The following is a 23737-nucleotide window of genomic DNA, read 5'->3' as shown; positions in this document are numbered from 1 at the left end:
TTAAAACAATGTAAGAGAAGAGAGTTTTAAAAATAACTTTTAACCCTTTTTAAGTAATATTTTAAATCTGGAAGAAATCAGTTTTTAAAATACAAAGTTAACTTTTAGATGATCACAAAAGTATTCTTTCTCCATATTGCGGCTGAGGAAAGTGAAGAAAGAAAGCAAAGAAGAATTTAGCTAGGAAGATGGAAAACTAGAGTGCTTGGTAAAATAGTAATGTAAAGAAGTCTGGGTATCCTGAGAATCCACTGGGAGATGGAGAAGAAGACAGGAGATAGCTCAGAAGTAAAATCCTAGAAGTTAAAAGATCACTCCTCCCACCCCCAACACCTTGTAATACATATGTATTACCAGTCACATACTCCTCCACTCTAAAGTCATCGCTCAGATAACCCTGCTGTGGAGTTGTCCATCTAGTCCTTGAAATCCAATTTAGAGGATTAACTACTCTTCATGAAATATATTTGCATATGATACATTTCTTACGATTATGTTAGCAGATTACATTGAGCTAAAACTATTTTTTTTCTTTCTTTTTTTTTGAGCTAAAACTATTTTATCTATAAACTTTTAGTTGATCAAGTTCTACCTAAGGGTTAGAGTCACCACTAGTTTATATTGTGCCTTTTTTCCAATCAGAAGTGTTCTCACCAAAACACTCCTATAGGGCTGTCTTCTTTGTATGTCTTATATAAAATTCACATTTTTCCCATATGGACTCAACTCCTATCATGGCACACAAGTTAAATGTACACAGCTATTAGCTCTCTCCATCTTCCTTTCTCATCTGGTCATCTATGGATAGAGAGCAGCCAAACTGCTGGATGGTCATAAAGGGAAGAAAAAGCAGACCCTCATCTATAAAACAATTACATGAAAACTGCTCTTATATTCTTCTACAAACTGGTCTTCTACAAACTGGTTTGACTATCTTCTGTTCAATATCAGTGTCTTATACACAGAGGTAGAAGAAACAATATGATATGTAATTTGAACTATCAAATACAGTGTTCCATACTCTTAACTGTTAGGACAAATCCTTTGATTGTCAGAATGTACTCTCAAATAATTGAAACTATGGCATTCTAAAATCTGTGTATCTTTCTTTTACCATCTTTTTTGTGATTACTCCTTTTTTTCCTAATCTTACACTGGTACTATTTGTTTTTCTTTTAGGATATTAAGATAATACCTAATGAATTATATATTTATGTTCTCAAGGTGAACATAAAATCCTACAAATCTGTGGCATTCTAGCAAGAGCTCTAGAATTCCAACAAACTATATAATATATAGTGATCAAGAACTTAGATTGGAGATCGTGAACTACCAAAGATTCTGGATAACACAGAAAAGGTGCTTAGGTCAAAGAATTTAAATAATAAAGTTGATGGAAAATAAACTTGAGGTTTATTTTCAACAGGCACTCTACCACAGAGCCATACTTCTAGTCTAAAGTTAGATTCATGAATACTTAAACTTTATAATTGAGGGAATCTACCACTTTCTAATCAGAAGCAAAACTTGATGGAATCTGTGTCACAGTAGGGTTAATTTAGTGTTACAAGGACATGGAGTTAGAACAAGACAGATGCTGAAAACTGGAAAAATATTATACTTTTTCATAAAGTACAAAGAGTTCCTGACCCTGGGAAGTGGGAATAAGAGAATGGATTATGGACATTTTAGAGGAGGGAATGTGTAAATTTGTTATGATTAAATGGTTAGAACCAGAGACCTATGCAAAGAAAGAAACATAGAGGATGCATACCATCATCAAGGGTGGGAGTAAAATGGAAGGTATGGGCAGGGAGAAGAGAAAAGAGATTTAATCATCCAGGATAGGTAGTTTAACTAAGTTCAACAAAGTAGGTAGGCATTTCAAGCATTCTGCACAGTGCTATACTCATAGTAAAAGATATGTTACATGGTAACAATTCTGTAAATTCTATAAAAGTACATAGTACTTTGAGAGAAGAATAGCAGGAGACTATAATCTAGATATAAAATTTCTTAGACTGAAAGTATTATGTGGGGGGGTCAGTGCATGACTTCATGTTCATAGAAAGTTGGGAAGATAACTAGGAATGTGTTCTTGGAATATAAAGATAGACTTCTTTGAGACCTGTATCGAACACTTGATCCTTTTAAAGGTTTTGTAAATTCAAAATAAATTGTTTCTTAGTTGAGAGTATATTTGCCAGGTTTGGCATATGCTGAGTTCTGAATCTACATATGTGCTGTGTTTTATATTTACTGAATGTCTGCTATATATTGGGTCCCAGTATGGGTACTTTACATGTAACCTATAGAAGAAAAAATAATCAATCTTCTACCACATTATTACATAGATGCCTCTGAAATATTTTTTTTAATTTTATTTGAGAACATACTGTACAGAGGGGTTACAATTACATGGGCAGGATAATGCATACATTTCTTACAAACCATTGCAGCCTCCTCCTTTGTTTACCCTTCACCTCCCTTCACAGTCTCCCCCCTCCCCCCTCCCCAATCCTTCCCCCCTCCCTCCCCACACCGACATTGTAAAGCTCGTTTTTGACATGACATTTTGTACTTCTCATTGTTGCAACAGGTCCACCTGTATCCTTAAACGACTTGTTTGTCCCCATCTCCTCCACAAGTTATACTGACATCAAATATAGTGAAAGCGGGGGTTACACTGTGGGGGAGGGACATACAAAGCAACAAAGAAATAATCTTATAAATGCGTTAGAAACACATGCATGAAAGAAAAAAAAACATTAAAATACATATTTAAGGGTTCGTTTTCCTAACATCACATTATCTGACCTTTTCCGCTTGACTCATACATATACTAGATATTGCAAATAAGGGAAACCATGGGACCTATGTTTCTTTGGGCCTGGCTTACTTCACTTAATATAATTTTTTCCAAGCCTTTCCATTTCCTAACAAATGGGGAAATGTCATTCTTTCTGATGGAGGCATAGAATTCCATTGTGTATATATACCACATTTTCTTGATCCATTCATCTACTGAGGGGCATCTGGGTTGGTTCCATATCTTAGCTATGGTAAATAATGCTGCAATAAACATAGTTGTGCTGGTAGCTTTAGTGTGGTCTTGTTTGTAAACATTTGGGTAAATGCCCAAAAGTGGGATTGCTGGGTCATAGGGGAGTTCTATGTGAAGTCTTTTGATGAACCTCCATACTGCTTTCCAAAGTGGTTGAACAAGTTTACATTCCCACCAACAATGAAGTAAGGTTCCTTTCTGTCCACATCCCCTCCAGCATCTGTTGTTGTTAGAGTTCTTGATTTTTGCTGTTCTAACTGGAGTGAGGTGATATCTCAATGTTGTTTTGATTTGCATTTCTTTTATGGCTAGGGATGTTGAACATTTTTTCATGTGTCTATTGGCCATCCTTCTTTCTTCTTCAGAGAAGTTTCTCTTTAAGTCTTTCGCCCACTTATTTATTGGGCAGTTGTTTCTTTGAGGATTTGTTGTTGGGGGGTTTAATTTTTTGAGTTCCAAGTATATTTTAGATATGAGACCCTTGTCCATTGTATGGCTAGTAAAGATCTTCTCCCAATCCGTGGACTTTCTATTGATCTTGCTAGCTATGTCATTTGCCCTGCAGAAGCTCTGCAATCCCATTTGTCCAACCTTTCTTTGATTTGTTGTGTTTCCGGGTCTCTATTCAGAAAATTTCGGCCTGAGCCAAGGAGACCTAGGGTTTCTCCTACTCCATCCTGTAATGTTTTCAGAGTGTCTGCTTTGAGTTCAGAGTCTTTGATCCATTTGGAGTTGATTCTGGTGCAGGGTGATATATAAGGATCTAGCTTTAGTTTTCTACATGTAGTTAACCAATTTTGCCAGCACCATTTACTGAAGAGGCTGTCTTTCTTCCATTCTATTGTTTTAGCTCCCTTATCGAAGATTAGATGGCTATAGGTCTGTAGGTTCATTTCTGGGTTTTCAATTCTATTCCATTGGTCCTGAGGTCTGTTCTTATGCCAATACCAAGCTGTTTTGATTACTATGGCTTTATAGTAGAATTTGAAATTTGGTATTGATATTCCTCCAGCAGTGTTCTTTCCGTTGAGGAGCGTTTTTGCTATTCAGGGTCTTTTATTGTTCCATATGAATTTTTGGATTGACTCTTCTATTTCCTTGAAGAATGAGGGTGAAATTTTGATAGGTATTGCGTTGAATTTGTAGATAGCCTTGGGAAGTATTGCCATTTTCACGATGTTAATCTTTCCAATCCAGGAGCATGGTAGGTTTTGCCATTTTTTAAGTTCTGTGTTGATTTCCTTTTTCAAGATTTTAAAGTTTTCATCATAGAGGTCCTTCACTTCTTTAGTTAAGTTAATTCCTAGGTATTTTATTTTTTGTGGGGCTATTACAAATAGAGTTGCTTTCCTAATTTCAGCCACACTTTTCTCATTGTTGGCATACAGAAAAGCCATTGATTTTGGGGGGTTAATTTTATAACCTGCTACTTTGCCAAAGTTTTGAATCAGCTTGAGTAATTTGGGAGTGGAGTCTATGGGATTCTTTAAATACAAGATCATGTCATCTGCAAAGAGGGAGAGTTTTATTTCTTCTTTCCCTATTTGGATCCCCTTTATGTCTGCATCTTGTCTTATTGCTGTAGCTAGACATTCTAATACTAGATTGAAGAGAAGTGGAGAGAGTGGGCATCCTTGTCTTGTTCCTGAGTTAAGAGGAAATGGCTTTAGTTTTTCACCATTGAGTATAATGCTGGCTGTAGGTTTGTCATATACAGCCTTTATTGTATTGAGGAATGTTCCATGTATTCCTAATTTTTCCAAAACTTTCATCATAAAGGGGTGTTGGATCTTGTCGAATGCTTTTTCTGCATCTGTTGAGATAACCATGTGGTTCTTATTCTTGCTCCTGTTGATGTGATGAATAATATTAATTGATTTGCGTATGTTGAACCAGCTTTGCATCCCTGAAATGAATCCTGTTTGATCGTGGTGTATGATTTTTTGGATGAATTGTTGAAGTCAATTGGCCAAAATTTTGTTGAGAAGTTTTCCATCAATGTTCATCAAAGAAATGGGTCTATAGTTCTCTTTCCTTGATGATTCCCTTCCTGGTTTTGGGATGAGGGTTATGATGGCTTCATAGAATGTGTTCGGTAGTGAGCTTTCTCTTTCAATTTCATTGAAGAGTTGGAGGAGAATTGGTGTGAGCTCTGCTTTGAAGGTCTTGTAAAATTCCGCTGTAAAACCATCTGGTCCTGGACTTTTCTTAGCTGGGAGGTCTCTTATTGCTGTTTCTATTTCAATGCTTGATATGGGCCTGTTAAGATAGTTTAACTCATCTTGGTTTAGTTTTGGCATGTCAATATTTGCTAGGAAGAGGTCCATTTCTGTCAAGTTCTCAAACTTATTAGCATAAAGTTTTGAGAAGTATTCCCTTATAATATTCTGAATCTTGGTTGTTTCCGTGCCTCTGAAATATTTTTATCAGTAACAAAATGCAGAATATTTCCTACGCTTCAAGGGACCAGATTCTTTGTTCTATATTTGAGTATCCAGATTAGGTCTATGTATTTATGTATTATATACTTTTTATGGATAGTACACAAATAATGAATGAGATTATCACAACTAAGAGTTTAATATCTGAAGCCCAGAGGTACTAGAAAAGCTCCAGATTGGAAAGTGCTGGCACCTGATGTGACGAAGAAGGTATTTTTGTATGGATATCACAAGATCAACCCAGTAAAATGAAGATCTTACACACTAGGCAAATGATTGATCTATGTTGCTAACTCTTTTATTTTTTTTTAATTTTTTATTTTGAGGCAGGGTATAGTCAAATTACATAATCTGGTGTCAAATTTACTATCTTCCTGAATGGCTGGGATTACAGGTGTGTACTACCATGCTTGGATTGATAATTGTACATCTGAAGATCTGTTATTTCTTTGGACGAAGACTTAACCCACCATAAACAAACAGAAAAAAAGAAAACCCACAAAAACAACAAAACAAAAAGTTCTCTTTTGTGGACTTTAGTTTCATTTTTGAAAAGGATATATGACTCCAAAAAGAAGTATTAAGGGGAGGGGCTGGGAAGGTGGCTCAGTGGTACAGTGCTTACCTTGCATGCATGAGGCCCTGGGTTCGATTCCTCAGTACCACATAAGCAAAAAAGAAAGAAGCCGGAAGTGGCGCTGTGGCTCAAGTGGTAGAGTGCTAGCTTGAGCTAAAGAGCTGAGGGACAGCGCCCAGGCCCAGAGTTCAGGCCCCACAACTGGACCCAAAAAGAAAAAAAAAAAGTATTAAGGGGAAATTAGGTAGATGGTATAAGGAGACTATGTCTGTGTCATGTTTAAAGTAGGCTGAATATTGTTACATTCTTTGGATACCTGAATTTCTGCCTAGCTTTAATAACACCTAAACTATTTGATTGAGTATAATTTTCTGTTTACTTACAAGAGAAAAAGAATACTAGATACTATGTTTTATAAGAATAGAATGACAAATACCCTGACGGCCACATGTTACCAAATAAGTCTAATTCTAACTTCTGACTCTACCAGGAAAACCACTAGATGGCGTCTGTTGTCATCCCATTTAATGATAAATCTGGTCCAAGCCAAAATTTGAGTCTCAGCTAGCTATTTTAAATCTTTTTTTTTTTTTTTGTCAGTTGTGGGGCTTGAACTCTGGGCCTGGGCGTTGTCCCTCAGCTCTTCAGCTCAAGGCGAGCGCTCTACCACTTGAGCTACAGCGCCACTTCCGGTTTTCTGGTGGTTTATTGGAGATAGGAGTCTCACGGTCTCTCTTGCCCGGGCTGGCTTTGAACCGTGATCCTCAAATCTCAGCCTCCTGAGTAGCTAGGATTACAGGCGTGAGCCACCAGTGCCCGGCTGCTATTTTAAATCTTGATATAAGAAGAAATTGAAGTATAGGGTATCTCACCATTTGTATTTATATTCATCACTTAAAACCTTCCTATTTTATGTTACCTGTCTTTGTCTTCTACCAGGAAAGTCTTGAGACTTTAGCCTAGGTTTCTCATTTTCCCATGCAATCTTTGTCAGATTTTTGATCTGTGATAACTGGATAGATGGTTTTTATGTCTACATTATAACTAATATACATTCCCTATCTTATAGTAAAGACAACTTTATGCCTAGGACAGGCTTTTTCAGAGACAGTTCCTTCTGTGTTTGTTTTATTTTTTTTGTAGCTATGTGGCTTGAACTCAGGGCCTTGGCATTGTCCCTGAGCTCTTTAGCTTGGAGCCATAGCCCAACTCCTGGTTTCCTGGTAGTTAATTGTAGATAAGAATCTCACAGACTTTCATGCCTGGGCTGGCTTTGAACTACCATCCTCAGATCTTAGCCTCCTGAGTAACTAGGATTACAGGTGTGAGCCACCTGTGTTTAATTTCAGGGTATCATATACTTTTGTACCATTGGAATAAATATATAGGGCCCAACTTCATAGTATTCTTCCTTCCTTTCTCCTACCCTCTCTCATGCTTTTAAAAAAGGTCCTGAGGGCAGGACCTTCTCTTAAGAGAAAAAAGAAATGTGAGTATATATAAATAATGCACTTTGGCATGCAGATAGTTGGTTTTTGGCTTTTTGTCTTTTACCAATCCTGGGGCTTGAACTCTAGGCCTGAATGCTATCCTGGAGCTTCTCTTGCTCAAGGCTAGCACTCTACCATTTGAGTCACAGCACCCCTTCTGGCTTTTTCTGAGTTGTTTATTGGAGATAAGAGTCCTTTGAACTTTCCTTCCCAGGATGGTTTCAAACAAGATCCTTATAGCTGGGATTACAGATGTGAGCCACTGGCACTAGGTTCAGATAATATCATTGGTTTTTGTTTATTTTTACTTTTACTCTTTTTTTTGTTGTAAAGGTGATGAAGGGGAGGGGATTACAGTTACATAAGTAAGGTAATGAGTACATTTCTTTTTAAACTGTTACCTCCTCCCTCATTTTCTCCCATTTACCACTCCCTCAGTATTGTTTATTGCCTTAAAATTTAGTAGATTGCCAATTTGGAAGATGGCTTCTTATTATCACAACCCACACAGACTGCATTTTATTTTGTTGTTTAATCTGCACTGATTCAAATTGAATCTTCTTCCCAGGAGATTCATATAGTAGAGCTCTCATCTATTAGTTATCATATCTGTTTCCAATAAAGTCAGGTATCTCCTCTCTTAATCTACATTTAGAGTGTTTTAAAAATTTGGCATGAAGCTGGGTGCTGGTGGCTCACGCCTATAATCCTAGCTACTCAGGAGGCTGAGATCTGAGGATCGAGGTTCAAAGCTAGCCCAGTCAGGAAAGTCTATGAAACTCTTATCTCCAATTAATTAACCATCAGAAAAACGGAAGTGGTGCTGTGGCTCAAGTGGTAGGTAGAGTGCTAGCCTTGAGCTGAAGAGCTGAGGGATAGCACCCAGACCCAGAGTTCAAGCCCATGACTGACAAAAACATATATATATATATTTTGGTTGAAGACCATGATCAATATGGGTTTAAAAAATATATACTGCCAGGTGCCGGCAGCTCACACCTGTAATCCTAGCTACTAAGGAGGCTGAGATCTGAGGATCATGGTTCAAAGCCAGCCTGGCAGGAAAGTCCTTGAGATTCTTACCTCCAATAAACCACCAGAAAACCGGAAGTGGCACTGTGGCTTAAGTGGTAGAGCACTAGCTTCGAGCTGAAGAGCTGAGGGACAGTGCCCAGAGTTCAAGCCCCATGACTGACGCCCTCCCCATTCCCTCAAAAAAAAAAAAAAATCCTTAAAAGTATGATTTAAACACAGACAAAAACACCATACTAGAGAAGCAGGCATTGCCTTTTTTTAAAGTAAAATGATTGCCCAAGAAAGAAGAAAAAAATCTCCAAATATGACAAGTCATATAAAAAATGAGAACTTAGATTACCCAAGAAGGGATACTTTAAGGGATTTAAAAATTAAGAACTTAAAATCTACCTCAAGAATTGCCTAGAGCATGAGACACATTACTATTCATTCAGTACACATTTATTGAATGTTTCCTGTATGTCAGGCACAGAATATATAAAGTAAAAGAAATGCCTACTTTTCAGGAGTTTCTAAATTAGCTAAAAACTCAATAATTTAGTTTTTGTGAAGGAATTCATTAAGAATGTTTTTTTGGGGAGGAGGGGGTCAGTCATGGGGCATGAATTCTGGGCCTGAGCACTGTCCCTCAGCTCTTCAGCTCAAGGCTAGCAGTCTACCATTTGAGCCACAGCACCACTTCCAGTTTTCTGGTGGGTTTTTGAGATAAGAGTTTCATGGCCTTTCCTGCCTGGGCTGGCTTTGAACCACGATCCTTAGATCTCAGCCTCCTTAGTAGCTAGGATTACAGGCATGAGCCACAGGCACCCAGCTCATTAGGAATATTTTTACTATGCTAGGTATGCATTGTCTTTGTGAATTTAAATGGAAGGTAATTAATTTAAATAACTAAATTTAAAATATTATTAAATATTTGTTTATTTCATATTTAACTTATTTAAAATTGCACTGATTTTAAATAACACTATAATTCGGTTCTGCATAGTACAAAGTATTTCCATTATTTTAGAAAGTTCTGTTGGATGGTGTCATTCTAGATCTAATCAGCAAGCTAGATTATATATTCATTATCAAGACAGGATGATAATATACCCCCTCAGAATTTTTTTTATCACTTATTCACTTTTCCTTTACTCACCTAATAAAGTTTCACAGAATTTATTATTTAGATGATAGGGATTAGACATTATAGTCCATACCTTCAGGTATTTTATGTTCTTGTGTAAAGACCCAGCTAGGTTAAGGCCACAAAATAAGTGCTATGATCAGACTCTTCACAGGTTGACATGAATTGCAGGGAAAGATCTAGCCCAACCTATAGAGGTAATATAAGTCTTCTCATAGAAAGTAATGATTGAAGGATAAGTATCAGTTATTCAGAACGAAAAGAAAAGAGGAAGATGTTATAGCTAGGAGATCAAAGGCATTATGGGAAGGCACTTTGTATTTGCAAAGAAGGGCAGGCAGTCTGGTATGGAAAGAGTCTAAGTAGCTCTAGGAAAGTGATTAGAGATGAGGTTACAGAGATAGGCAGAGAAAGACCTTGCCCTTAGTCTTGTTTGATTATGGAAACGATGGTGAATTGTTTGATTATGGAAATGATGGTGAATTATTAAAGGATGGTAAATTTTGAAGTCCCAAAATGGAAGTATGTAAGAAATTATGATATTTTGAACTTAAGTAGAGATAGATTAGGACTCAAGAGCTATTTTAGGGCTTGGTGCTAGTAACTCACACCTATAGTTCAGGTACTCAGAGGAGATCTGGAGGAGCATAGGTCAAAGTCAGCCAGAGAGAAAAGTCTGAGAGACTCCTCCAAAATAACTAGCAAAAAGCTGGCTGGAGATGTGACTGGAATGGTAGAGTGCCAGATAAGTAAGCAAGCAAGCTGAGCAAGTGCAAGGCCCTGAGATTAAACCTTGGCAGTGAAAAGGATATGTTAGAAGGGAGAAAAAGTAAGATTAATTACATTTGATTTTAAAGAAGTAAAAGAAAAAAAATATGAAGCTACTGGTCAAGTTGAATAGCTTAATATTACTGATGTTTTCTTTGCCAGGTAATCATTGGATTGTTAAACTATTTCCTATCCCTAAACTATATTTGAGAAAAAGAACCGAGAGTTATAAACTAGTGAATTTCTTCTATATTGGTTAAATTTGTGTGAGAAGATAAACAGAAGCTGAATACTTAATCAGATTCTGGATCAGTGGCTTGAATACCAGGAAGCCTGAATTAACTGTGTTTCCATGAAATTTCTTCTCCTTAATTCTTCTACCTTATAAAATTAAGAAGTAGGTGACTTCTAAACTAAGCCCTTGGAAGTCTATTGGTGGTATTTCAAAGGGACTATCTCTTTTACTTACAAGATTTTTATGATCCATCATCTATGTGCCCTGTTCTAAAATAAGGAAGCATGAATAGAGGGAGGAAGAGTTAGCAAATGCAATTGTATTCAATGTACATTATGTAAAAATTGAGCTACTTACTTGAGGGTAGGTATGGGAAGAGAATGACATTGATCAAAATGCAGTATACTCACCACCTGACTTTAACAATAGAAATTTTAACTAAAGGACAATACATAGGCAAGGTATCGGTGGCTCACACTTGAAATCCTAACCACTCAGGAGGCTGAGATCTGAGAATCATGGTTCAAAGCCATATGACTCTTATCCCCAGTTAACTACCAAAAAAGCCGGTGCTATGGCTCAAGGCGGTATAGCACTAGCCTTGAGCACAAAAGTTCAGGTACAAGCCTGGTGCTGGTGGCTCATACCTGTAATCCTAGCTACTAAGGAGTCTGAGATCTGAGGATCATGGTTCAAAGCCAGCCCAGGCAGGAAAGTCTATGAAACTCTTATCGCCAATTAACTACCAGAAAACTGGAAGTTTTCTGGCTCAAGTGGTAGAATGCTTGCCTTGAGCTGAAGAGCTGAGGGACAGCGCCCAGGACCAGAGTTCAAGCCCAGGACTGGCAAAAAAAAAAAAAATTAGTAGAGTTTTCTTTGAGCTGAAAGTCTTTTATCTTCAGAATAGCTAATATTGTTGGAATTGTCTTTAGTTTAACTAAACAATCTATATTAGTAGTATTTTTTAAAAAAAAATCTCTTGATTAAAAAAATGTTTTTTGAAGTACTATTTGAACTCCAGGCCTTACTCTTGCTTGACAGGTGTACTATTTGGGCTGTATTCCATCCATTTTTGCTTTTGTTATTTTTTCAGTAGGTTTTCACTTTTTGCCTTAGCCAGCTTAGGCTGTGATCACTTACATATACTTCTCACATAGGTGGAATGACAAGCATACACCACTATACTCAGCTTTTTATTAGTTCATAGAATCTTCCATATTTTTTGCCAGACTGACCTCAAACTGTAATCCTCCCCATGTCAGCTTCCCAAGTACTTAAGATGATAGGTGTGAGCCATTGCATCCAACTAATCTTTTGAATTTTTTCATTTTGCCTTAAGATATCCTTGGCTATTGTTTTAAAGAAATGGGATTTTTTTTATAAAAACGTAATTTAAAACATGAACATTCTTGAATTATCATGATACTGCTACTTAGAACATTTTACCTGTTGTTTATATGTGATGCTGACTTTTAGCCTTGGTGTCTACCTTTTATTTTCATTAGCTAGAGAATAGATTGACAGCTATGGAATTGGTATAGTTTCAAAATGCTTCTATAATCATTCACCTAATGCTAAGTCAGAAATTTTTGATTGAAGTGTGTTACTATTCTTGAACTTTATGTAGGATAGCCATTTTAAATTTATTGTAATTAAAGATTATAGTGATTAAGTGGCAGATTAGAAGTGTAAACTATTTGTGATAATGGGTATGGAGAATATTTTTAGTAGTAGAAATGGAAGAATATGAATAGTTCTCATTTGAAAAGGTTGTGTGTAAATATTCTATTTCTAATGAGTAAAGATTTAGTAGTTAAATCTTACATATTTTGCAATGTTATTCTAATTCACTGTTATTAATTTTTTAATAGTGTTTGCCAGTTCTGAGCCTGTGCCAGGATTCCAAGGGGATACCCTACAGCTAGCATTCATTGACCTCAGACAAGTAAGATGTAATAATATACTTTGCCTTTTCTTGCCTTTTAAAATATTTATTCTTAATGCTACAGGGATGCTTTTTTTTTTTCATTAAAAACAACCTATCTTTACAAAAATGCTTTCTTTTTACAACAAGGCCTTGGATCACTAGGTAAGGACCTGGAGAGTGCCTACAGTCATTTTTCAGATAGGGTCTTATGCTTTTTCCCAGACCAACTCCAGACTCTGCTCTCTCTCTTTCTACCTTGACCTCCCAAGTTGCTGGGACCATAAGTATATGCCAGGACACCCAGCTTTTGTTTTTTTAGGTAGAGTTTTGCTGACATTGGTCAGGCTGGCCTTGAATTTTAATTCTTCTGTCTTCTGTCTCAGATAACTGAGATTGAAAATGCCTTCTTGATAGCTTTGTATTTGCCACTTCTCTCTGAATCTATGTTCATTGAGTTTCTCAACCTTTTTTTTTCTTCTGTCAGTTGTGGGGCTTGAACTCTGGGCCTGGGTGCTGTCCTTGAGCTCTTCAGCTCAAGGCAAGTGCTCTACCACTTGAGCTATAGCGCCACTTCTTGTTTCCTGGTGGTTAATTGGAGATAAGGGTCTCACAGATTTTCCTGCTTGGGCTGGCTTTGAATCATGATCTTCAAATCTCAGCCTCCTAAGTAGCTAGGATTACAGGTATGTGCCACCAATGCCTGGCTGAGTATCTCAACTTTTTACAACCTTCTCACAGTGAATATTTACTAAGTTACTTTGTGCTTTGGTTTACTGTAGCTTGAGGCTTGTTATTTCTTAATAATTTTCTGGTCATATATGAAAATAGATTACAGAGCTTAATAAAGCTACACATTGATTTAGAGACAGGGTTGATCTTATTTAGAAAGTTGAGGAGTACTTGATTGACAAATAGGAGTGTCTACTGCTCTTGGCTAGAAGAGCCATATTGAAACTGAATTAAAATGAAACTACATGGTATCAGTCTATTAATGGTGCCCATTCCCTTATGGGGATGAAAATGAGTGGAAATGAGACCCCACCATTGATGGAAGCAGACTCTGTTACTCAAATCAGAATTCAGTAAATGAATTCAGTAAATGTTTGGGACTAGGCTACTTTTGCTCTAATTCCTAGACAGTACTGATGAGTGTCTACTGTTTTTCATTATTTGAAGAGGAGACATGGTTAAAATAGATGCAAATATAATGAAGAAAAATAATTTTTCATCCTTATGGTATATAAAAATTCTTTAGAGAAATAAAACACCCATAGACTGGCTGGGAATCCTTACAAGACAATGTGTGTATAGAAATAAGTGATTTATCTTAAGCCAGATTTAAAAGGAAAAGGAAAAGTCCATTTCTGTCACCAAATTATGTCAATAAAGCACTGAACACACTTACTTCTGACTGAACTCAATGCTCTGATACTGTGTCAAACAAAACACTCTCCTGGTTGACTAGATCTGTGGATGAGAAGCCTTCTTTTTGGCAGTATCCATTTAGTTTGGATGTTCTCTCTGTTGGGCAGACCTGTTTCCCTGAATAAAATGATCAAATATAGACAACTTGAATTCTTTTTTTTTTTTTTTTTTTGGGTCCGGTCGTGGGGCCTGAACTCTGGGTCTGGGTGCTGTCCCTCAGCTCTTCAGCTCAAGGCTGGCACTCTACCACTTGAGCCACAGCGCCACTTCCGGCTTTTTTATTTTTGTTTATGTGGTGCTGAGGAATCGAACCCAGGGCCTCGAGCATGCAAGGCAAGTGCTCTACCACTGAGCCACCTTCCCAGCCTCCGACAACTTGAATTCTTTAGCAAGTTGGAAATAGATTTCGTTGTATATTCATTTCCAAGTAAACTATGGTCATTTACTGGGTAAGTTTTTATGTTGTAAGGACAATTTAAGAGATAACTTGATATTTGCCATTATATGTGAATAATCTGCTCATAGAAAATTTGGAAGTTACCCTGTGATATTTTTCTGTGTCATGTGAATTTCACTGACATTAACTAGTTTTTGTATTAACAACTGTGTAGGACTATGAAAAAAACCACATTGCTTAAGAAATTGTACAGATTCTGTTCTTAGGGGCTTGGGGAATAGTGCAGTGGTAGAACATTTGATTAGCATGCATGAGGCCATGGGTTTAATCCCTAGCGCTTCACAAAAAAGATTCTACTCAATGATTTGACCAAATAGTTGATTCAAAACCAGCTAACCTCTTAATCCATGATTAAAAGATAATCATAATTTGACAGCTCTTTATAAGTGTTTAGCTCCCTAGGAAATTACCACTAAGGTATATTTATAAATATTGATAATATTTCTAGTCATTTTGGTTGAATTTACATATCAGATGGGAGCACTTAGAAGACATAAAATCCTGAGCAACTTTAACAGTATAATTTAAGGGACTTTTAAGTAAAAAATCTTTTTTTTATTTAAATACCTGTCTTAGGGCTTGAACTCAGGACCTGCTTGCTGTCCCTGAGCTGCTTTGTGCTTAAGGCTAACACTGTACCACTTGTGCCACAGTACCACCTCTGGCTTTTTTGAGTAGTTTATTGTAGATAAAAGTCTCACAGGGACTTTTCTGCCGGGGCTGCCTTCGAACCATGATCCTCAGATCTCAGGCCTCCTGAGGAGCTAGGATTACAGGCATGAACTACCAGCGTCCAGCAAGTAAGAATCTTTTTATAGGGGCTGGGAAGATGGCTCAGTGGTAGAGCGCTTACCTTGCATGCCTGAGGCCCTGGGTTCCATTCCTCAGCACCACATAAGAAAAAAGAAAAAAGCCCGAAGTGGCGCTGTGACTCAAGCAGTAGAGCGCTAGCCTTGAGCTGAAGAACTGAGGGACAGCTCCCAGGCCCAGAGTTCAGGCCCCACAACCGGACCCCCCAAAAAATCTTTTTTATAATTTTTTAATAAAATAAAATATATGGATAGTTATATAAATATTAAATACAATTTTTGAGTATATTACTACAGTGCAAGAAGTGAGTGGCTAGAAATTTTTGATGAGCTATGGGCTGGGAAGGTGGCTCAGTGGTAGAGCGCTTGCCTTGCATGCATGAGGCCCTGGGTTCGATCCTCAGCACCACATAAGCAGAAAAAAAAGCTGGAAGTGGCGCTGTGACTCAAGTGGTAGAGTGCTAGCCTTGAGCTGAAGAGCTGAGGGACAGTGCTCAGGCCCGGAGTTCAGACCCACGACTGGACCCAAAAAAGAGAAAATTTTTTTGATGAGCTGATTAATTACATGTTAATTTTTATAGTCTTAAAAGAGGGTTAAAACAATGTTCTCTGGTTATAAATGTTAAAATTTAATGATACTGTATTTTTGTTCTTTTATATTCTAAAATAGGAAAATATAATTAATTCTTGTATTTAATGCTAGAACACTGTGGCCATAACTTAAATTTTATGACTTCAGTAGCTTAGATTTAATAAATTAAAAAGGGTACTTATTTTTCACTTAGGTTTGCTTAAAAATTAAGTTACACACACTTAAGTGATGAAATTCCAAATATAAGAATTGGTTTAAAAAATAGTAGTGTTGAAAACAGAAGTCTCACATGAGGTGATAAAAGTTTTTGAATCAGATCTTCGTGATTATTTAAATAAGGATGTCTTAAAGTTTTGATAGTGCTTTTGTTTATGACTTCTTAAGATAGTTCATAGCGAAGTATTTTCATACTTATATGAAGTGGTATGTTACCACATATAAAGGGGTGCTAATGCCTTTATTTACATTTTATTTGTGTTTCTGCACTTTCCCTTTTTTTTTTTTCCTAGTCTGTGATCCATTTCTGTCTTAATAGGATGGCTGACAGTTCTTTTCAAGTATACTTAGAAAGGCAAAAGAACTCTTTTCATAGAGCTTATGAGAGGTCATGCTTTTGTTTTTTAGTTTGAATTTGATACTGCTTCATGAATTGCTGGGTATGAAAGATTAGGAAGTAGGTCCAGTAGTCCAATTTTACCTGCCCACCCGGACTTTGCCCTGAGGTCAAACTCCTGATATTTGCTGTTCTGAATAGAGGAGTTGATGACAAGTATGAGCTGATACAAGAGGAAAGTTAGAACCATATCAAAGCTGAAGGCAAGAGAATTGGGACTCAGTAAGGGACTGTAGCTAAAAGATAGATCATCAGGGTTGCTCTCCTCTCAAGAAAAGGAAATAGCTGACTTGTGAGTGAAAAGACTTTATCATCCTGCCAATCACATACTTGCTAATGGAAGCCAGTTATCTCAACAACATCTTAAGGCCTACTGCCCAAATAGACAATGTGGAGGATTAGTGCTACTGGTATTGCCCTATGTGAAAGTGCTGCCAATCAATTTAGACTGCTATTTGAACATGATTTGTATGTGTAATTTTTTAACAAGTAAAACATCATAATCCTCACTTCTGAAATTGTCACTAAAATGGTAGACTTTGAAATACATAATATGTTTGTTTTTATGTTACATATATTTGAAGTGGATTTTGGATGAATACTGTATGTGAATTTCTTTGACAATATATGAAAGCCTTAACGTTTTGAAAATGTTACTGTAAAATATGCAGTATTCAGTGATGTAACTCATCCTTTTTTTTGCCAGTCCTGGTGCTTGAACTCAGGTCCTGGGCACTGTCCCTAAGCTTCTTTTGCCCAAGGCTAGAGCTCTACCACTTGAGCTGCAGCACCACTTCCAGCTTTTTCTGTTTATGTGGTTCTGAGGAATTGAACCCAGAGGGCTTCATTCATACTAGGCAAGCACTCTTCCACTAAGCCACATTCCCAGCCCATAACTCATTTTTAATACAATAGAAATATTTTATTAAGGGCTGGGGAGGTGGCTCAGTGGTAAAGCACTTGCCTTGCATGCATGAAGCCCTGGGTTTGATTCCTCAGCACCACATAAGCAGAAAAAAGAAAAGCCGGAAGTGGCGCTGTGGCTCAAGTGGTAGAGTGCTAGCCTTGAGCCGAAGAGCTGAGGGACAGTGCCCAGGCCCAGAGTTCAGGCCCCACAACTGGAACGCACCCCCCCCCCAAAAAAAAGAACTATTTCCCTAAGTATCAGTGAAAAATGAAGTATTCATATAACAAAATTTTCTAGGTAGCTGAAGATTATATTTTAGTCACAAAAAATTTTAATATGTTGATGTACATTTTTAAAAATTCTCTATCCTACATAGTTTCATTTTGAGTATAATTCTCATCTGAACATCTGTGGCTTTACTCCTAAGTCCTATTTAATGCATCCTTTCTCACATTGTGGTAAGTTTCTTAGACTGATAGATATTGCTTCATCTGACAATGTCTTGATGATTCTTTGAATTGTCTGCAGTAGTTTCCATAGGTTAAATGATGACAATAACCAAAAGGTGAGTTTGTAGCTAATAAAATAATCTCATGTCTACAGAATGTTTGCTAAAATATCTTATATGACATTATATTTTAAAGTAGATCCCATGGTGCCTTTTGGGAACAATAATTTCTGAAGAAGAGAAAAAGTTTATTTTAGAAGGCTTAACAAAGTGACTTCTCTCTACAATACCTAGATCAAGAAAGAGAATTTGGCCAGTAGTACAAGAGACCATCCATACTGCATTGTACCTCTTTTCAGTCCTGGCTTTCCCTGGGGATTACCACTGTCATGACTTCTAATACCACAAAGGTCTAGCCTAATTTTGAACTTACTTCCTTTAACTTTTTTTGCTTCTGACTTTTGCTTAATGTTACGTTGATGGAGCATACCCAGGTTGTTATCTATGTCTAGTCCATTGGGTTTTATTACTTGTTTTTTGTTTTTGTTTTTTTTTTGGGGGGTCCGGTCGTGGGGCCTGAACTCTGGGCCTGGGCACTATCCCTCAGCTCTTCAGCTCAAGGCTAGCACTCTACCAACTGAGCCACAGTGCCACTTCCGGCTTTTTTTCTTTTTTGCTTATGTGGTGCTGAGGAATCGAACCCAGGGCCTCAGGCATGCAAGGCAAGCGCTCTACCACTGAGCCACCTTCCCAGCCCCTGGGTTTTATTACTAACTCAAAGCAAAGTCATTTCATCAAATAATACTATGAAAAAGGAATTAAGCAACAGATTAGGAGATTAGAGGATACATGTAATACACATATCAAAATGCTCACATTGAGACTTGCCTAGTTCATTATCTCTGCAGTGCAGCTTGCCCTTGTCTAGGTATACCATATTTATACCATATTTATGTATTCTGCTATTGGTAGACATATGAATTGATTCTACACTTGCTGTTACAAATAGTGCTAACATTGACTTTCCTCTTTTGTTGTTGTTGTTGGTCGTGGGGCTTGAACTCTGGGCTTGTGCACTGTCCTTCAGCTCTTCAGCTCAAGGAAAGCGTTCTACCACTTGAGCCACAGTGCCACTTTCAGTTTTCTGGTGATTAATTGGGGATAAGAGTCTTATGGACTTTCCTGCCTGGCTGGCATGATCCTTAAATCGCAGCTTCCTGAGTAGCTAGGATTACAGGCATGAGCCACCAGCACCCACCTGACTTTTCTCTTTTTGATGATACTATATTTAAAATTTTTGAGCTTCACACTGGCTAGGCAGGCATTGTATCACTTGAGCCACATCCCCATCCCTTTTCTACTTTCGTTGTTTGTTTTTTGTTTTTGTTTTTTTCAGCTAGAGACTTGTGTGTTTGTCTAGGATTGGCCTTAGACCATGATCCTATGCCTCCCACGTAGCTGGGATTGTAGACCAGAACTGCCATGCCTGACTTGTTTTTTTTGTTTTTTTGTTTTTGAGACCAGATTCTCACTAACTTTATTACTTGGGCTAGCCTTCAACCATGATACTCCTAGTCTCTGCTTCCTAAGTAGCCGGGATGACCATGCTTGATTCTACATAGACATTCTTTTGTATGTCTTTTGGTGAACATATTCATACAGTTATGTTAAGGAATTTACATTTAGTAGAATTGCTGAGTGAGAAGCTGTATCTATGTGATCACTTTTAATAGGTACTGTGAAATAGTTTCCTAAAGCAGTTATATTAGTTTACATTTCAGACAGTAGTGTAGAATAAAGTTCTAGTTACTCTGTTTCCTTGCTCTCACTTATTATTTGCTTCTCTCTTTTTAGTCACTTCATTTTTTTTTTTACTTTTCATTTTAATATATGTTTCTTGATGACTAATAAAATTAAACTCCTTTTCATGTTTGTTGATGACTTGAATATCTTTTGGGGGGATAGTTTATCCAGATTTTGGCCTTTTTTTTCTATTGATAGGATAGAAGCTCTTTTTATATTCTAAATATGAGTGCTTTTTGGTATATATGTTATTGGTATCTTCTGATGGTTACTTATTTCCTTTTCATGTGTTTTTGGTGAAATAATTTTTATACCGCTAATGATCAAACCCACAGCCTTATTCAGTCTAAGCAAACCCACAGCCTTATGCAGTCTGAGCAAACATTATGCTACTGAGCTATAGCCCCAGCCCTGATAAAATAATGGAATCAAATCTGTCATTTTCCCCTATGTTTGTCCTCTTAATGTCCTGTTAAAGAAATCTTAGTCCTTGCTATCATACTTGCCTGTGTTTTCTTCCAAAAACTTTATTGCTTTACCATTCATATTTAGATTTGTAATCCATCTAGAATTAATTTTTATTCATGGCATATTCATGTTTCATTTCGTTTCATCTGGTCATTCGTTTGACCTAGCATTATTTCTTGAAAAAAATGGACCTCATAGCATCTTAATGTAAGAGTTGTAAAGCATAAGGCTGTGAGATATAAATATACAAATATCTAATAAACAAGAAGGATGTTTTCTTCTGCCTTCCATTAATTATACAGTTAGATTTTGTGGTTTGTGCCTTTCCTTCATAAGCAAGTTAGTTTATTGGAGTTTGGCTTTCATTTTTTTAAACATTAATCTAACTGTACTCTTACTGTATTAAAGGTTTTTGGATTTTCTTAAAATAAGGCAATCAAGAGAAAGTTTGTATGACAACACAGGTAATCTAAAAGAAAGAAACGCTAAACTACCAACCCACTAGGTTGTATGCCCATGGCCCAGCACTTTTCTGCTACATAGCAAATAGTCAAGAAATGTTACTTCAAAACATGGGGGGAGGGCTGGGAATGTGGCTTAGTAGTAGAGTGCTTGCCCAGCATGCATGAAACCCAGGGTTCAATTCCTCACTACCATATAAACAGAAAAAGCCACAAGTAATGCTGTTGCTCAAGTGATAGAATGCTATCCTTGAGAAGAAAAAAAAAAACAGCAGCAGCTCAGGGACAGTGCCAAGCCCCTCAGTTCAAGCCGTAGAACTGGGGGAAGAGAGCAAAAACACATGTGGGGAGAAGCCAGGCACCTGGCTCATGCCTGTAATCCAGGCTACTCAGGAGGCTGAGATCTAAGGATCATGGTTCAAGTCCAGCCCAAGCAAGAAAGTCATTGAGACTCTTATCTCCAATTAATTACTAAAAAAAGCCAGAAGTGGAGCTGTGACTTAAGTGGTAGAATGCTAGCCTCGTGCAGAAAAACCTCAGGGACAGTGCCCAAGCCCTGAGTTCAAGCCCTAGGACAGGCACACACACAAAACCCAGTGGTAGGACACACTGATAGCATGCATACAGTTCTGAGTTCAATCTGCACTACTATGTGACAACACACAGAACAGAACAGAAGCACTTCATTAGGAGTTACTTTTTTTTCTGCTTTATTTTTGGTGAGAGTCTTTTTTTTTTCTAATATGCTTCACATATCAAAAATGAGATGGAAAAATTTTTTAAGATATTTTTGATAAAATGACCAAAATAAGTTCTGCGTTTTTTCTGCTTACTGTAAAAAATGTCTTGGAATATTACAAAGAAGATACAGTTCCTTTTTTTCAGGATAATTGCACCTTTATTTAAGACTTGCAAAATAAGATCCTTAAAATTGTCAGAACTTCCAGATAGAAAATAGCAGTACTATTTAATGGTATTAAAAATATAATGAAAAAAATGTTAAATCCTATAAAACCTACAGAAATTTCTTGGCCCAGTTGGCCTATATTAACTGTAAGTACCTACAAATACAAAAAAGAGAAGAGTAGTAGAACAAAAGCAACTTTGTGCAGTTGAGTTCCTTTACCTGACACTGTGGCCTCACTGCCAGCTTAAAGAAGTTTTAACTTTAAAATGTTCTTTTTCCTATCATCACCCCTGACAGAGGTTTCCCCCCATCCCCCTTGGTTATGGGGCTTGAACTCTGGGCCTGGGCACTGTTCCTCCGCTCTTCAGCTCAAGGCTAGTGCTCTACCACTTGAGCCACAGCGCCACTTCTCGTTTTCTGATGTGGTTTATAGGAGATAAGAGTCTCTCAGCCTCATGAGTAGCAAGGATTACAGGCATGAGCCACTGACACTTCTTTTTTTTTTTTTAATTTAATTTTTTTTTGTGAACATACTGTACAGAGGGGCCACTGACACTTCTGACATAGCTTTTATTTTTATTGTTTTGTTTTTGAGGAAAGAGCTAGCTATACACGCCAGGTTGATCTTTAACTCACCATGTAGCCCAGGCTATCCATGAACTCTTTAATCCTTTACCTCAGCCTCCCAAGTGCTGGGATTATTATAGGCTTTGACACAGTTGTTTTCTGTTGTTGTTATTTTGTTATTTTTTGTTTTGGGGCTTAAATGCAGGGCCTGGGCATTATCCTTGAGCTTTTTTTTCTTAAGGCTAGCACTCTACCACTTGAGCAGCAACTCTTTTGGTTTTTTTTGTCTCAGACCATCAGGTAGCATCCTTGAACTTTGTAAAATAACATCATCTTTTCTACTAGCACTTTCTCTTGGCCCAGTTTTTCTCACTTACTAAATGTGTTTATTTCTCATATATTTTATAATTTACAAGAGAGTCCTTTTAGAACAGTGTAGTTTGTAAATAAATTTAATGTTTGTTAATGGGGTCCTGAACTATTTTGCTGTAAAAAACATTACATGTGAGTGATTTTTTTTCTTATTTATTTACTCATGTACAAAATAAATGCTTCCGTGGCTCATATACCCAGCACTGGGGAAACACGAATGAATAGTAGATAATAAAATAAATTTGGACTATTTGAGAAATGAATTAGTTGGCATCAGTGAAGGCAAAGTTATCTTGGCTAAAGAGCAGCAACTAGGATCTAGAGGTCAGGCTCAGGTGGTAGAGTGTTTATCTAGCCCTACAGTCCCCAGTACTGCAAGATGAATTAAAATAGAAACTAAGGAGTATAAGAGAAAATTACTAAAATATTTGAATGAAGTGTTGACAAAAAGTCAGAAATCAGAGACAGGGTGGAATCCTACTTTTCTTAACTACAGCATGTCCTTGGGAAATTGTTTCCTGGACTATTTCAGCTATACATTTTGATAATTTAATGAAATCGAGGAGGGAAGATTGTTGTTTAGGTTACCTTCGAGGAGGGAGTCTTTTTTTTCTGGCATATTTAATGATGCTTGCATTTCAAAAACCATTGATTGATTCTGACCAAGCCTCATGAGGGTAAGGGGCAAAGCTGGTATACCACGTGGACTTCATGGTGCACTGTTAGGAGATGATAGTTCCTTCCACAGCCATTGCTTTGAAAAAGACATACCTTGGACTCCCATCTCCTTGTTCTCATCATTCACCTCACTTGCTTTCTTTCACCCTCTTGTACATTATCTCCTCATTCCTCTCTACTACCAAATAATTGTAATACATTTTAAGAAAGAAATTCTGATACACATCACCATGGACGAATAGGAGAATTTTATAAATTTTCAGGACTCAAGTTGTATTTGACTCAAAATGAACAGCACTGAATTCTGACTCTAGGGACAGGAATGGGCCTTGGAAGCTATGAAGGAATTGTTTGGCCAGAATTCTTGCTATGGAGACTGGGTGTCTGCCAAGGTTTTACTTTGAAATTGTTGCCTTCTGTTTCTAATCTTAAAGCATCATAACATACAATTCTTTTGCCACTAGTCCAGTTTATTCTTTTATGATGAAGAAGTCACTTTTAAATAACAATTATTTCCACTATAATTAAACAAATCTTCTTTTGTTTGCATTATATTTGTTACCATAT

General features: G+C 37.1%; 1 protein-coding gene across 2 annotated transcripts in view; it reads left to right on the top strand.

Moving 5' to 3' along the window:
- The window catches only part of Exoc6 (exocyst complex component 6), a 119961-nt gene that overhangs the window by 77555 nt on the left and 18669 nt on the right, over positions 1-23737 (top strand). For both annotated transcript variants that reach the window (XM_042689288.1, XM_042689289.1), the window contains exon 20: positions 12608-12681. In XM_042689288.1, coding sequence (XP_042545222.1) covers positions 12608-12681 — 74 coding nt within the window. The remainder of the gene's footprint in view (positions 1-12607; positions 12682-23737) is intronic.

This window comes from Dipodomys spectabilis, unplaced genomic scaffold (assembly GCF_019054845.1).
Source record: "Dipodomys spectabilis isolate Male_0828 unplaced genomic scaffold, ASM1905484v1 ptg000125l, whole genome shotgun sequence".
In the NCBI taxonomy this organism is placed as follows: Eukaryota; Metazoa; Chordata; class Mammalia; order Rodentia; family Heteromyidae; genus Dipodomys; species Dipodomys spectabilis.
The sequence above is the reverse complement of the archived record's forward strand: the minus strand, read 5'-3'. Positions and strand labels throughout refer to the sequence as shown.